The following is a 16,125-nucleotide window of genomic DNA, read 5'->3' on the forward strand; positions in this document are numbered from 1 at the left end:
GACAAAAGAAAGAAGAGAAGTAACTTGTTTCTATTCTATTCTTTTCTATTTTATTCATAAAGAAAAAAGTCGTTTATGTCAAATCATTAAAGTCCAGAGGATTGTGTAATAGAGACATGATTTTATAATTAATACTTTTAAATTTGAATGTATAAGCAAGAAGAAAAAAAAAACATTTGAATGGCTTCTTCTTAAGGTGCGACTGCATTTCGTTTTGTTATGCTAGTATAAATAAATAACTAAATATTTGAAAATAAATAAAACCAATCATATAAATAAATACATGAAAATAAATATAATCAATCATATAAACAAATAAATAAATACGTTGGAAATAAATATAACCAATCATAAATAAATAAATACATGAAAATAAATAAAACCAGTCATATAAATTAATAAATAAATAAAATAATACATTTTATTGATAAAACACTTTTCACTTACATAAATCTCAAAATGCTACAAACACTGTAAAAAAAATGTACAAATACTTAAAATTTCAATTTTAATAATCCTTAAAGTGAGTTAAGTCTATTTAAACAGAAAACTGTTCGTGTTTCTGTAGATTTTATTGCTGTTCTTATCTTTATTTGCTCTAATTTTATTTCAGCATCAGCAGAATTGTGCCAAATCGTCCCTGTTTGATTCTAAATATCTAAAAAAAAAAATACTAACAATGTGCTTTTTTTTGTTAACTTATGTTTGGAAACTTAAGACTAAAAATCTTTCCAAATTATAATAAACACAAATTCCAAATCAAAAAATTCAGCTCTGAAACGCAACTGAAAGAAAGAAGTTGACACGTTTAATTTTTTAACGTCTGTGAACAAGGTTTTAAGTTTTTATTGAATCTCAGGCAGAAACATCCACAATAATCCTTCATTTGTCCTTTATTGCAGCGCCGCTCCGCCTCACAGCTCAACCAACCAACGACAAGGAAACGGAACCGAGCATCACATCGCAACCTCTTTTAAACCTTTGTTGTTGTTTTTTAACAAGATCAGTTTGCAAACTGCAGTATTCACTACACAAGGTGTGTATTTGTGTGTGTTGCAAGAGGGAAGACGGTTTCTTTCTCGCCAAACCTTCACACGACGGGAAGTTCAGGCTGGAAGTGGACACACAGGCAGAAACACACATTTATTTTATTCACACTGCTTCTAGTTCAGTCTTCGTTCCCGTCTGGGTTCCTGATAGTAGTAGAGTAAATACTTGTAAGTTCTGGTTGTATGGCTGAAAGCGTAAGGTCGCGGCTGCCGGGCGAACGGCAGCCATTCTTCAAAACAACGAAACAACAAAAAAAGAAAACCCTGCAAACGTGTAAATCAAATTTCCTGAATGCATATATACCTTCTTCTTTTTATTAAGTACTTCTATTATTAACGATTATATAGACATGGCGGTGAAAACACAGTCAAACGTAAGAGTTATTGCCTTATTGGTTTTTTTTTTTTGTTTTTTTTTTTTGCAAGATAAAGACAACAGGGGGGGGGGGGGGTGTAGGGGGGGGGTTACATATTCAAACAACAAACGGTCCCAGACAAATGTCATGCAAGACGCACAGCGGACGGAGTAGAAAGGGGTTTTAACGCTACACTACGTGGACGAGTGGTTTTAAAACCGTGTGCAAAAAGTTGTTGACAGGAAGTTGAGACGCAGATGAACACGGAACAGAAGCTCGAGGAGCACGACGACCACGGAGTCTTTACGCTTCCTTTTTAAAATATGGCTTATCGAGTTATCACTTTTTTTTTTCTTGTTTGTTTTTGTAGACAGACACACAGAAGAACAAGTTCTAATATTATATTCATGATTGTTTGCCCACCTTCAGGCTTGTTATGTAGTAATTTATGTACAAATTGAGTTGGAGGAGGTGGACGGGGAGTATATCAGGGAGCTGTGCAGCAGCTAGGGGGGGGCGGGGGGGGGGGCAGTGTGGGGGGGGGGGGGGGGGGGCAGGGGGTAAACTAGAAGGATAAACCTTGTCTGGAGCTCCTCTGCTTCACGTCACCGCCGACATTCAGCAGCTCTAGTTTAGTCTCATGGCTGCAGTCGGCAGTGTTGGTTCTCCTGGGGACACTTCCTCTCTGTGGACGTGGAACCAGAACATCTGGTGGGTATGGAACCAGAACACCAGTGGTTATGGAACCAGAACATCAGTGGTTATGGAACCAGAACGCCTGGTGGTTGTAGAACCAGAACGCCTGGTGGTTATGGAACCAGAACACCAGTGGTTATGGAACCAGAACGTCTGGTGGTTGTAGAACCAGAACATCAGTGGTTATGGAACCAGAACGTCTGGTGGTTGTAGAACCAGAACATCAGTGGTTATGGAACCAGAACACCTGGCGGTTATGGAACCAGAACATCAGTGGTTATGGAACCAGAATGCCAGCAGTTATGGAACCAGAACATCAGTGGTTATGGAACCAGAACACCTGGCGGTTATGGAACCAGAACACCTGGTGGGTATGGAACCAGAACATCAGTGGTTATGGAACCAGAATGCCAGCAGTTATGGAACCAGAACATCAGTGGTTATGGAACCAGAACACCTGGCGGACGTGGAACCAGAACATCAGTGGTTATGGAACCAGAACATCAGTGGTTATGGAACCAGAACGCCAATGGATGTGGAACCAGAACATCTGGTGGATGTGGAACCAGAACACCAGTGGTTATGGAACCAGAACACCAATGGATGTGGAACCAGAACATCTGGTGGATGTGGAACCAGAACACCAGTGGTTATGGAACCAGAACATCAGTGGTTGTAGAACCAGAACACCAGCGGTTGTGGACCCAGAACACCAGCGGTTGTGGAACCATAACGCCTGGCGGACGTAGAACCAACCCTGCGCCTGCAGCCGGGGGACCAACCCAGAGCGTCGGCCTGAAGCGCCTTGCTGCCCTACTTCTTCAGCATGTCCTGCAGGGGTCCTGGCAGGTACTTCATCACCGTGTCCATGATGCTCTCCTCTTCCTCCTCGTCGCCGCAGCCGGTCGGAACCGCCTTCTTGGGTCGGGTCAAGCTTCCCTCGGCCGCCTCCTCGGCCGCCGCCGCCGCCTCCGCCTCCGCCACCTCCTTCTTTTTCAAGCCGTACTGCAGGACGTACACGGAGACGAGTCAAACGTTTGGTTCTGGAACGGCAGGTTGGTTTAGTGCTTTGGTTTAATGGCTACGTGTGAAATAAAGAAGGTATAGATTTTATATTGCTTATTTTATCGTCATACCTCCGTGGTACAGTTCAGTATATTTCTACGTTCTGGCTGTAAATCGAGATAAAAGCCTCTCCACCCTCCGCCTCCACCTCTCCAGTGACGGAGGATAAAACACAAAGTCCACTGAGCCTTTCCACCGTCCCTGTTCAATTATTGAATTCACACATTTGATAAGCAGATCAAAGTGAACCTTATCGGTCTGCTGTGTCTCAGACATCAAAGCAAAGGTCTGTTGCAGATCTGGCAGAAACGCTCCTCGTCAACCAATCAGCTCGCAGCCTGCTGAGCTCTCATTGGTCCAGAGAGTGTCGCTGTCCGTGGTGCCGAGCTGCTCTGGAAGGTTCTGGTTTTATCACCAGGAGCCTCGCGGTTCTGTTCTTCTCTTGGTTTCTTACCCTTCATGTCCCTTTGATGGATTCAGAATGACAGTCGCCCTCCGTGGTGCTGAAGCTTTAAGCCCCGCCCCCACCCCTAACCCCGCCCCATGGCCCCGCCCCCTCCCGGCTCGGATTTGTTCCACTAGTGATCAGTTTGTTCAGTATTTTGCAAACCAACATGTTTCCATTGAGCCTCAATGTTTGTTTGTTTCCTGTTGAGCGCCATGTTGTTGTTCTAATGCGGTTTGCCGCGGCGTCGTACCTTATCCCGGATGCCTTGCCTCATCGACTCCCTCTCCGCCTCCATCTTGGAGTATTTGTCCTTCCTCTCCTCCTCCTGCTGCCTCAGCGCCTCCTGCCTCTCCTCCTCCTTCTTCGCCGCATCGGGGTCTTCCTCCTTCTCCTCCCCGCCCAACATCTTGCCCACGTCGGGGGGGCCGCCTGGGGAACACACAGTCTGAGTGCAGAACTGACAGAGTAGAACTGACACAGAACAGAACTGACAGAGAGTAGAACTGACAGAGTGCAGAACTGACAGAGGGCAGAACTGACAGAGAGTAGAACTGACACAGAACAGAATTGAGTGTGCAGAACTGACAGAGTAGAACTGACACAGAACAGAACTGACAGAGTGCAGAACTGACAGAGAGCAGACCTCACACAGTGCAGAACTGAGTGTGCAGAACTGACAGAGAACAGAACTGACAGAGAACAGAACTGACAGAGAGCACAACTGACAGAGCAGAACTGACAGAGAACAGAACTGACAGAGAACAGAACTGACAGAGAGCACAACTGACAGAGCAGAACTGACAGAGAACAGAACTGACAGAGAACAGAACTGACAGAGAACAGAACTGACAGAGAGCAGAACTCACACAGTGCATAACTGACAGAGAGCAGAACTGACAGAGAGCAGAACTGACAGTGCAGAACTGACAGAGAGCAGAACTCACACAGTGCAGAACTGACAGAGAGCAGAACTGACACAGAGCACATATTTACTCAGGTATTTTCTCAGACCATCAAAACAACTCAGAAGTAACTGCAGGTTTTTATTCCGACGTTCATTTGTCACTTTAAAATCCCCTAAAAAGTGACGCCTGCGTTCAGAAGCGATAAATTACTAAATGAACGGGACTAGAAAACTTTTCTATTTAACAAACTGCAGGTTTCCCAGGCAGAAACCAACCCAACCAACCTGAGGTTCTATTATTTTATCATTTAAAGACCGGCGGTTCTGTAGAACAAGGCTGGAGCAGTCCTGAGAAACTCTGTTAGTCTGAACCTGAGTGGAGGAGGGAGGGAGAGAGAGAGAGAGAGAGAGAGAGAGAGAGAGAGAGAGAGAGAGGGGAGCCATATGGACTCAGTAAACTCCTCATTGTGAGAAAGAGAGAGAGAGAGACACTGAGGAACGAGGGAGGAGTGGAGCGAGAGAATCGCTGGACTTAGTTTGAGGGTTAATCTGCACTTTGTGTTCGACTGAAGAGGAAAAGAAGAGCTGGAGGAGGATGGAGGGAAGAAAGAGAGAGAGAGGGGGAGATTAGCTGGAAAAGCAGAGAGAGAGAGAGAGAGAGAGAGAGAGAGAGAGAGATGCAGACCGCCCCTGGTTCTGTCAGTATTCTGACTCATCGACTTTAAGAAAACAAACTAATGCGGAAAGAGACGAAAGAAAGGGATGAAAGAAAGAGGAGAAGAAGACGACGTGTGATTCGGTGCCGTCGTTCCTCCTAAAGACGAAGCAACACCTTTAAGTTCTTTTTTTTTTTTCTCCCACAATTAAAAAATCTTCTACAAATCATATTTAAAGTAAAACAACTATTTTCTGCTGACGCGGCTTATTTGATTTCTCAGTTAAAAATTTCAGCCGAAGATCTGCAAGCAGCCCCTGCTGCTCCGGGCGGTTCAACCCTTACGCGAGCTAACTTCCTGTTACAAATGCAAACGGCCACGTTCAGCTGAGGAGCGACTGAGGAAAGTGTCGCCTCGTCCAGGAAGTCCAAGTCCCGAAGCGTGGACAGGAATTCGTCTGCCAACACTGCCGATCGGCTCATGAGCCGATGAGTCTACGACAATAAACGCTCCTATTGAACCCTGGAAGCGGAGCGATGACTCAGCAGGGGCTCAGCCTGTCAAACCGGCCTAAAAAAAGCCTTTCACTGCCGTTTTTAACACCACTAAGCCGAACCAAAACAAATTTGCTCTTTTTTTTTTGTCCCACTAAATCTTCAGAGCAAATTCAGTTCCTCTTTGTTCAGATGTTAAAAAAAAAACAAACCCAAACCCGGCTCCTGCGAGACGAAGCTGTGGGTTATATTGAGCTGCCATCCCTGCTGGTGCTTTGAGGCGGCACGGCAGCAGCGTCCTCTTTGAAGAACTCCGCTGCAGCGGTTCGGACTGAGGTGAGTTTGATGTTGCAGGTTGTTGCTGGGAGTGTCGGGAACAACAGGAGCTAATTAAAGCTGCTAACGGGAGACAGGCGCTCTTTTAATGCTCCTCTGAAGGCAAATGACAATAAACAGCCCGTTGCCCTGAAAGGCAAAGCCGGGTGAGAAGGAATAAAATATACATGCACTGCTGCTGTCATCCCAGATAGACGAATCCCATTTAGACACTTCCCAGATAGACGAATCCCATTTAGACGCGTCCCAGATTGACGCTTCCCAGATGGACGATTCCTATTTAGACGCTTCCCAGATTGACGCTTCCCAGATAGACAATTCCCATTTAGACACTTCCCATTTTGACGTCTATCTGGGAATCGTCTATCTGGGAAGCATCTAAATGGGAAGCGTCTGAATGGGAAGCGTCTAAATGGGAATCGTCTATCTGGGAATCGTCTATCCGGGAATCGTCTATCCGGGACTCGTCTATCCGGGAATCGTCTATCCGGGACTCGTCTATCCGGGACTCGTCTATCCGGGACTCGTCTATCCGGGACCCGTCTATCCGGGACTCGTCTATCCGGGACTCGTCTATCCGGGACTCGTCTATCCGGGACTCGTCTATCCGGGACTCGTCTACCCGGGAATCGTCTATCTGGGACTCGTCTATCCGGGACTCGTCTATCCGGGACTCGCCTACCCGGGACTCGTCTATCCGGGACTCGTCTATCCGGGACTCGTCTATCCGGGAATCGTCTATCCGGGACCCGTCTATCCGGGACCCGTCTATCCGGGACTCGTCTATCCGGGACTCGTCTATCCGGGACTCGCCTACCCGGGACTCGTCTATCCGGGACTCGTCTATCCGGGACTCGTCTATCCGGGACTCGTCTATCCGGGACTCGTCTATCCGGGACTCGCCTACCCGGGACTCGTCTATCCGGGACTCGTCTATCCGGGACTCGTCTATCCGGGAATCGTCTATCCGGGACCCGTCTATCCGGGACCCGTCTATCCGGGACTCGTCTATCCGGGACTCGTCTATCCGGGACTCGTCTATCCGGGATGGCCCCGCACTGCGGTTCAGGTGTCGATAAGGAGGCGTTGTGACACCGAGTCTCCTGCAGGAACAAACTGAGGCCGAGACAGTCGATTAACCAACTCTCATCCTCTCCTTCTGAAAGTTCTGGGCTAAATCTTTGTTAAACCCAAAGTCTGGAGGGAAAGTGTCCTGACCTTGGCGGGAAGCTGACAGGGATCAGATAAACACTACTTATCTCTCTTCTCACACTCAAAGTTCTCATGCAAATCCCTCGTTAAGCCCAGAGTGTGGAGGGAAAACTCCCGGGTGTGGAAGATCAAGGATTTGGCCTTTAGGAAGGGAAACTATTGTCTCAGCGCAGATTATTTTACAGCTGGAATATGATGAAACTGTAGTGACGGAGAAGAACAACTTCAATTTTAATATTTCTCTCTGGCTTTTTGTTTAAACTGAAGTCAGAAAAGTTAAAAATACACTCATTTTGTGCACTTTTTTTCCCCTTTTGGCTGATTTGTGTTTGGATTTCATGCCCAAACACACGACTTACAGTTTTTGTTTTTGGAATCCATTGAAAACTAGTATTTGATTGAATGTTACATTTCCAAATGTTTTTCCCTCGATCAGATATTATTGGGAACAGATGTTTGGATGCTCAGGCAATAAAAATCCCAACACTTCTTACGCCTCTTCACAAATGTGTTGAGTCTTTATAAAGTCAGTAATTGTTACGCAACAGGAAGGAGAAGTGACTTTCAGCGGCTCCTTCAATTGCAGGTTTTCAGGATTGAGGAGGTTTTATGACTGTTCTGATCGTTTTGCAGCAAATCCTGTTTTATCATTTTAATTCTTTAATTATTACAACAACAACACTGAGCAAGATTTTTTTTTTTCTCCGAAAAAAATCTTGAAAAGGTCAAAAGTGTCTGCAGAGTCATGCAGTACCGCCTCCCAGCCACAGTGGCGCTGTGGTGAGGCTTCGGAACAAAATGGCGGCGATCGGCGGAAACGTCCGTATTTGTCGGCCATCTTGAACATAGATGTCAAACACTCGATGCCGCATCGGCCGTCAGCGCCTGTTTGACGCGACGTGCCCGACAGCGCCGCCATCTTGGAGAGGGCGCCGCCATCTTGGAGAGGTCTCCCGCTGGAGCTCAACATAAAGATCCAGGCTAGAAAATCCACATGTGTAGCTCGCTTGCTAGCCGACGTAGCAACACAAGTAATACCTCGTTTTAAAGCTGAGGAGAAGCTCTGTCCCGTGGGAGACTTTTCCCTCCTCTCAATAATTTCTCAATGAGGTTTTTGTGACTCGCATGCTCCTTTGCCCGCTGCCAGAACTGTTGCTCCGCTCTGGCCGTCCTGAGGGCAGTCCTGTCCTACTTCAGAGGGACTCTTTTATTTCTGTCAGCTAACAAGGTCACCTGCATAACAGCTGCTCCACTGATTCTTTCGTTTTGCTTTTTGAATCGTCCCGTGGCTTTTTGGAGGCCATTTGTCAAAGCAGTCCGGTTTCCCCGATGGCGGCGACGTTAAGCTGCGACGTGTCACACGACTGTCTGCAGAATCGCTGCGTTTCAGCCTCACTCATCACTTTAATGTGCAACACAGCAAGAATAAGACGCTTGTCAGTCCGGCTGCCTTCACGTCTAGTTTATCGTCTGTCGCTGAGATTTACAGTTCTGCTGCCAGAGAGCCAGTGAGTGGAGCGTCTGTGTGAGCAGGAGGATGTTTATTGTTAGTGGTATTATTATTATTACTATTATTATTATTACTATTATTATCTTTACTATTATTATTATTATTATAATTATTATTATCTTTATTATTATTATTATTACTATTATTATTATTATTATTATTATTATTATTATCTTTACCATTATTATTACTATTATTATATTAATATTATTATTATTATTACTATTATTATAATATTTACTATTATTATTATTATTATTATTATCTTTACTATTATTATTATTATAATTATTATTATCTTTATTATTATTATTACTATTATTATTATTATTATCTTTACCATTATTATTACTATTATTATATTAATATTATTATTATTATTACTATTATTATTATTATATTTACTATTATTATTATTATTATTATTATTATTATTATCAGATTTCTTTCAGTTACATTTCAGAACAGAACATTTTTTAATAATTTGGAAAGATTTTTAGACTTAAGTTCCCAAACATACAAAAGTCTGTCAACGCTTGAATCTTAAAAAAAAAAAAAAAAAAAAGATTGGGGAAACAGTCTCCCTAAAATCTGCTGAGTCGTTGTTTTTCTGACGACCAGAACCCAAAAAGCTGATAAACAGTTTTATTTAAATCAAACAATTCAAGTGAGAAACTCATTATTCTGATGTTTCGGCCAAATCACAATTATTACCAAAAAAATAAAATAAAAATGTAAAAGCTAAAGGAGCCAGAATTTAGTGGCGATTGAAGTGTTTGTAGTCAGACTCATGTGTGACTCTGCTTTTTGCACTTCAAAATAAGATTCCAGATGTTCGTGAGCAGAGAGGCAGAGCAGCTCACAGTCGACGGCTTCAGGCTGAAACAGCAGAGCGTCTCCGTGTTTCTGCACCGCTTCGCTTTTTACTGCACATCAATAACTAAAACCACATCTTGATGTACAGGACTGCCTTTTTTTCTTTCTTTCTTTTTTTTTCCTTGGCCTGAATGACCTTCACCGTAGGACAGCCTCCATCTTGGGCGTCACGTGGCCACATCACTTAACGTTGCTGTTGCAGCTGTTGTCACGGTAACGCCACGCGACCAAGCTTGTGGTTTTGCTGGATCATCACTGGGAGATTTCTGTGTTTCCTCACGACTTGTTGTAACCAAAGGGAAGCCTCACGGGACCAACGTCATGTAATCAAGCCTCACGAGGGAGACGAGTGACGGAGTTGGCTTTATTTTATTTTTAACGCCTCGACAAAAACCTGCACCTGCATAGAAATGTCTTTATTTCAGCAGTTTGGAGCAGAAAACATCCACAAAGTAGACATTTCTCGTGTCTTAGTGGAATTCTCCTCATTACCACGTAATTAATAAGTGAATTTGTTAAATAGATTGATTAATAATGAGTATTTTTTTTAATCAGGTTTCTTATCATCCCCTCACTCGTTCATTGTGTCAGTGGGCTTGCATGGAGGTGGGCGTGTCTAAAGCAGTGTAACTGAGGATACTTGAGTATGAGAGCATCTCACTATATGTTCCATATTTGAGCTCCAGCCACGCCCACCTCCCATCCCCCCTGCTGTGCACAAATCTATCTACCACTTCAACAGACCACCTTCTAACTGTGCTCTCCTCCCTTATTTCCTGCTGTATAAATACATTATATATACCTTGATGTTTGTTTGAATGTTCACCAGTTGTTTTTTGCTCATTTATTCTGTGATTTATTTCAGTCTTATCTATGAATTACAATTAAAATACTAATATGATTGAGACAGATTATGTTTCCTTTTATTTTTTAAACAATTTACCATTATATATATATATTATCCTACACAGCCTAGTGCAGTACTGCACACTGCCCCTAGGGGTGCTGCAGTCCCTCCCTGAGACAAGCAGCTGTAAGCCAGAGTGCTGTCACACTGTTCTCAAAACACCAACAGTAAATGTTACGGTCGTACTTCCAGAAATGTCAGAGAAGGAAGAGAAGAATAGAGGCAGTGAGACGACATTCAGCAAAGGTCGCTGGCTGTTATTAAATAATAATCATGTAAAAACCGGTTAGAATATCTCCGAACCACGGCGAAGCGCAGAACAAAGTGTGTTCTAGAATCTAGATCTATCTCGATATTGACACGGCGATGGAAGCTTGACTATCAGGACAACTGTTTCTTTCCCCCTCTATCTTGTCGTCCTTCCTCGTACGAGCAGATTTAGAGGTTGAGTGCACCGCCGCCACAGAGGTCATGGCGTGCCGGGAAACTGGGCCGACGCCACAACCTATCTAGAACCGCCGCGTCTAGAACCGCCGCGTCTAGAACCGGAGTCGCTTTCACATCCAAGAGACACACTTTCATTTTTCTTGCAGCTTCACTGAAAAAAATCCACATCCTGCCAGTGACTGGGCCTCCAGCACCAATTACACACACACACACACACACACACACACACACACACACACACACACACACACACACACACACACACACACACACACACACACACACACACACACACACACACACACACACACACAAGCAGACTCCCTGCGGTTCCTCCAGCTTCCGCTGCAGCTGATTTTAAGAATTCACGGCACAGACGAGCTGCAGAACCGGGCGGCGCTCGTCCTGCTGCTGCTGCTGCTGCTGCTGCTGCGGCGGCGGCGGCTGCTGCTGCTGCTGCTGCTGCTGCTGCTGCTGCTGCTGCATCCCAATGACACGAGCCTCGGCTGCACGTCGCCACTGTACCTGCAGCCCGGACCTTAACACAGCCCCGCGTGTGTGTGTGTGTGTGTGTGTGTGTGTGTGTGTGTGTGTGTGTGTGTGTGTGTGTAGCCGCTGCACATAATAACTGCTGGTGCCACTTTCCTACCTTTCGCCTCGAAGCTGAGGCCGACTAGGGGGATGAATTACAAAGCCATGATGAGGACTAATTAGGGGGCAAATAATAGCCGAGATAATATTGTGAAGGATAATATAATGTGAGGGATAATATAATGTGAGGGATAATATAATGTGAAGGATAATACCCGCAGGCTTTGGAGGACAAAAGTCTCGCGGAAAGAAAAAGCCAAAAAAAAAAACGTGAGTCATAAGTTCTCAGAAAAAGCTGTTTTTCTCTTCCTTCTCCTGGCCTGAAAATCTGAATTCTTCATGATTAAACTCCAGAAACGACTGCTTTTCTTTTCTTTTCTTTTTTTTTTTTTCTTAAATCAATGCACTGTGATCTAATAGATGATGGATCCGGCTGGAGCTCCTCTCAGGTCCTGGTCCTGGAGGACCGTCACTGATTGGTCCACACCGGCTGGTGACGGCGTTTCACTGTGTCCCGGGAGCTTTTTAACGGCAGGAAGGAGCAAAGAGCGGAGCTGGTGCTTGCTGGGGTCAGCACTTTGGTGCAGGATGGATTATCCAGCAGCCGGACCCCCCCGGGGTGGGGGGTGGGGGGGCAGGCTGGTTACAGTTGTGACACCCAACAATCCTTTTTGCACTGCAGTGCTGCTAAATCAGCCTCCGCCGGCGGAACACTCACCTCCCAGTGCAGCTTTCATTACAAAATTCATGATGAAGCACTTCTGTGTTCTCCTCCGTCACTGGTCACGTTATGGAGGGTGGGGGGGAAGACCTGGTCACGTTATGGAGGGGGGGCAGACCTGCAGATACAAAACACAGCAGCTCAGACATGATGATTCACTCTGGGGGCCTCAGTGCAGTTTTCATGGGACGTGATGGAGGTGGAGGTGGTGATGGAGGTGGAGGTGGGTGGTGGTGGTGGAGGGGGAAGTGGTGATGGTGGTGATGATGGTAGTGGTGGTGATGATGATGGTGATGATGGTGGTGGTGATGGTAGTGATAGTGATGGTGGTGATGATGGTCATAGTGATGGTGATGGTGGAGGTCATAGTGTATGGTGATGGTGATGATGGTGGTGATGATAGTGATGGTGATGGTGGTGGTGATGGTGATGGTGGTGGTGGTGATAGTGATGGTGGTGGGGGGTGATGGTGATGGTGGTGGGGGGTGATGGTGGTGGTCATAGTTATGGTGGTGGTGATGATGGTAGTGATGGTGGTGGGGGTGATGGTGGTGATAGTGATAGTGATGGTGGTGGTGGTGATGGTGATGGTGATGGTGGTGGTGATGATGGTAGTGATGGTGGTGGGGGTGATGGTGGTGATAGTGATGGTGGTGATAGTGATAGTGATAGTGATAGTGGTGGTGGTGATGGTGGTGGTGTGATGGTGATGGTGGAGGTGATGGTGGTGATAGTGATGGTGGTGGTGATGGTGGTGGTGATGAGGCTCACTGCAGAAAGGAAACAAGATCCTGTTGAAGATTTGAGGAAACAGTTTGATAAAAGGGGTAAAAACACTCAGAATCTCTTTGAAGAAGAAAAGCAACCTTTGAAGTTGAAGAACCTCAACATGTGACAAAACTGGGACTGTCACCTTAAAATACCAGTGTGTGTTTGTGTGTGTGTGTGTGTGTGTGTGTGTGTGTGTGTGTGTGTGTCCTGAGGTGTGTGTGTGTTTTCGTTCAAGCACCTGCGTCCTGGATTTCTAAACTACATCTGGTGTGACTTTATGAGACTCGGCACAACGAGAGAACGACTCCTAGAACGGTAGAGACATATTAGAAAAGGACGTTTAAAAACAAAGAGGGGTCAGAGGACAGGTCAGAGGACAGAGGACATGTCGGAGGACATGTCGGAGGACAGAGGACATGTCGGAGGACATGTCGGAGGACAGAGGACATGTCGGAGGACAGGTCAGAGGACAGGTCCCAGAAAGCGTCATGTCCCAACATCTACCAGAGCCAGAGGAGGAGAGGAGGAGGAGGAAGAGGAGAGGGGGAGCAGGAGAATAGGAGGAGGAGGAAGAGGAGGAGGGGGAGAAGGAGGAAGAGGAGGAGAAGGAGGAAGAGGAGGAGTAGGATGGAGAGGAAGAGCAGGAGGTAGAGGAGGAGGAGGAAGAGCAGGAGAAGGAGGAAGAGCAGAAGGAAGCAAAGGAGGAAGAGGAGGAGCAGGAGGAACAGGAGGAGTAGGAGGAAGAGCAGGAGGAAGAGGAGGAGCAGGAGGAAGAGGAGGAGGAGTAGGAGGAGGAGCAGGAGGAAGAGGAGCAGGAGGAAGAGGAGGAGGAGTAGGAGGAAGAGGAGGAGTAGGAGGAAAAGCAGGAGTAGGAGGAGAGGAGGAGTAGGAGGAGTAGGAGGAAGAGGAGGAGCAGGAGGAAGAGGAGGAGTAGGAGGAAGAGCAGGAGTAGGAGGAAGAGCAGGAGCAGGAGGAAGAGGAGTAGGAGGAAGAGCAGGAGTAGGAGGAAGAGGAGGAGTAGGAGGAAGAGCAGGAGCAGGAGGAAGAGGAGGAGTAGGAGGAAGAGCAGGAGTAGGAGGAAGAGCAGGAGCAGGAGGAAGAGCAGGAGGAAGAGGAGGAGTAGGAGGAAGAGGATGAGTAGGAGGAAGAGCAGGAGTAGGAGGAAGAGGAGGAGTAGGAGGAAGAGCAGGAGCAGGAGGAAGAGGAGGAGTAGGAGGAAGAGCAGGAGGGTCTCTCATCAGAAAGTCCTGCACTGCATCTTTCACTTCTCACAGGACAAATGAAGAATCATAACTGATTGTTGCAGAATCTCTTCTGGGACATTTTGTCTCTGAGACACAAGAAAAAAACCAACTAACTTTAATGACCTTGACGTGATCTGGATTCATTCTGGATTCATTCTGGATTCATTCTGGATTCATTCAAGAGAAACATAAACTGTGTAGAATTCCTCAGTGTGTGTGAGAGGTTCAAATACCGTTTGAAAAAAACGGAATTTACAGAACTCTGGCTCTGCAGCGTCTCCGCGACACGTTCACAACTGCGTCCCCTCCTGACATTGCAGCACTCGTCCTGCAGGGAGGGACGGCGTCTTCCACAAAACTTGCTGCAGTCGCTTGCCGACGAGCCGCTGTTTGATTGTTTGTTTGTTTGTTTGTTGCGGCGATTTAAACCGTTTCGCGGCTCCTTCCTCTCTCCATCACCTCCGACCAGCCGCTGCAGCTGCAGCACCGTCTTCCCCTCACGTGAACCCGCAATACAGTCAGAACTCGATGCTTCTGCTGCGTTGCAGCATTTTTTTTTTTTACAGTAATGCACATGAAGCATCCTCCTCCTCCTCCTCTTCCTCCTCCTCCTCCTCCTCCTCCTCCTCATTGCGTCCCTGCACATACACGTATTATTGCGCACGATTCAACGACCCATAACTTGCATCTACACATCAGCCCCGTTTTGCAAAGTGAAAGGTATCGTCAGCATCTTTTTTTTTTTTTTTTGTGTGTGTTAATTATTCTATTTCCCATAAATCCCGCATCCGCCTCCTGTCCCGTCCTGCAGCAGAGCGGCTCTTTTCTCTCTTTACCTTGTTGTGACGCTCCTCCAAGTCCCCGTCCAGAGGCTCGTCGCAGCGTGAGGAGGAAAAAAAGGGGGGAATAATATTAATATTGACAATAGCGACAAAGCCCGCGAAGAAGCCTGCGGTTTTCTCTGCTCCTCCAAACAAAAGTCAAGTTGTGCGCGCGAGGGACGGACGGAGGTCTGGAGCCTTCCTCAGTCCGCAGACAGACCCGTTGTGGCGGAGTCGAGCTGCAGCAGCGAGGAGAGTCAATTCCTGCAGGACGAGGGGGAGAGCATGCAGCGAGAGGAGAGAGGAGGAGGAGGAGGAGGAGAGGAGGAGGAGGAAGAGGAGAGGAGGGGGGGGGGGGGGGGGGGGGGTTATTACCGCTATAGAACTCAGGGATCCCTTTGATTTGCAAACTTCAAACTGAAAATATCACAGATTTACTGCGTCCTGGATAGAGCAGAATAAAACATAAAAAATAAAGTATTGGTATTGAGGACAAAGCGGTCAAGTGCTGGGAAATAAAATAATACATAAAGAATCAAATAAGAGAAAAACTGTTTGGTTTTTATTTTTAGAAAAAAAATTGGGGGGGGTTCTCTAAATGTGTCCCCTGGTGGGCCGATCAGGGGTCACAGGTCAGAGAGAGAGAGAGAGAGAGAGAGAGAGAGATAGAGAGAGAGAGAGAATAAAAAGGATGTGCAGATCAAAGCAGAGTTCAGGCTCGTGATCTCTAAGTGATGGAGGAGGCGGAGCTTCAGGGTGGAGCTGCTTTCAGTCTCTTCATTGGTGTTTGTGGGGGTCTGGATCTTCTTGGGGGGGGGGGGGGGGGTCCTTATTGCCCTCAGAGCCTGAAGCAGGTCTGTTCACACGCCTTCTTATCCTGGTCGTTGTGGACATTTAGGAAAACACCGTCGTGTCTTTCATTACGTCATTACTGATTTTCTTACTTTTATTTAATGGACGTCTTTCATTTGATTGCTTTGAGTGTATATTGGTCTCCACATTTCATCATAGCGATCCGTGT

The 16,125-nt window shown here is 46.3% G+C and overlaps 1 protein-coding gene across 2 annotated transcripts; it reads right to left on the reverse strand.

The window, feature by feature from the left end:
* Positions 1-2,082: 2,082 nt before the first annotated feature.
* Positions 2,083-15,303, reverse strand: cplx2a (complexin 2a). Of its 2 annotated transcripts, XR_013937232.1 has the most exons (5): positions 15,120-15,303; positions 12,266-12,386; positions 3,865-4,043; positions 2,676-3,106; positions 2,083-2,558 (listed from the first exon to the last, which is right to left on the reverse strand). XR_013937232.1 is itself a non-coding variant. In XM_080521078.1 (4 exons), the coding sequence occupies exons 2-4, from the start codon at positions 12,294-12,296 to the stop codon at positions 2,915-2,917; spliced, it is 402 nt and encodes a 133-aa protein (XP_080377204.1). In that variant the 5' UTR covers positions 12,297-12,386; positions 15,120-15,303; the 3' UTR covers positions 2,083-2,914. The 2 variants fall into 2 exon arrangements, 1 of the variants encoding a protein (XP_080377204.1); XM_080521078.1 differs by having other exon boundaries at positions 2,083-3,106.
* Positions 15,304-16,125: the final 822 nt, after the last annotated feature.

This window comes from Blennius ocellaris, assembly GCF_963422515.1.
Source record: "Blennius ocellaris genome assembly, chromosome: 3".
Lineage (NCBI taxonomy): Eukaryota > Metazoa > Chordata > Actinopteri > Blenniiformes > Blenniidae > Blennius > Blennius ocellaris.

Excerpts from the sequence above, each read along its gene's own strand:
- cplx2a (XM_080521078.1), bottom strand. The coding sequence starts at position 12,296 with ATGAATTTTGTAATGAAAGCTGCACTGGGAG. Across the intron at positions 4,044-12,265 it reads AATGAAAGCTGCACTGGGAG|GCGGCCCCCCCGACGTGGGC; the intron begins GTGAGTGTTCCG and ends TGTGTTCCCCAG. Across the intron at positions 3,107-3,864 it reads GGCAAGGCATCCGGGATAAG|TACGGCTTGAAAAAGAAGGA; the intron begins GTACGACGCCGC and ends TACGTCCTGCAG.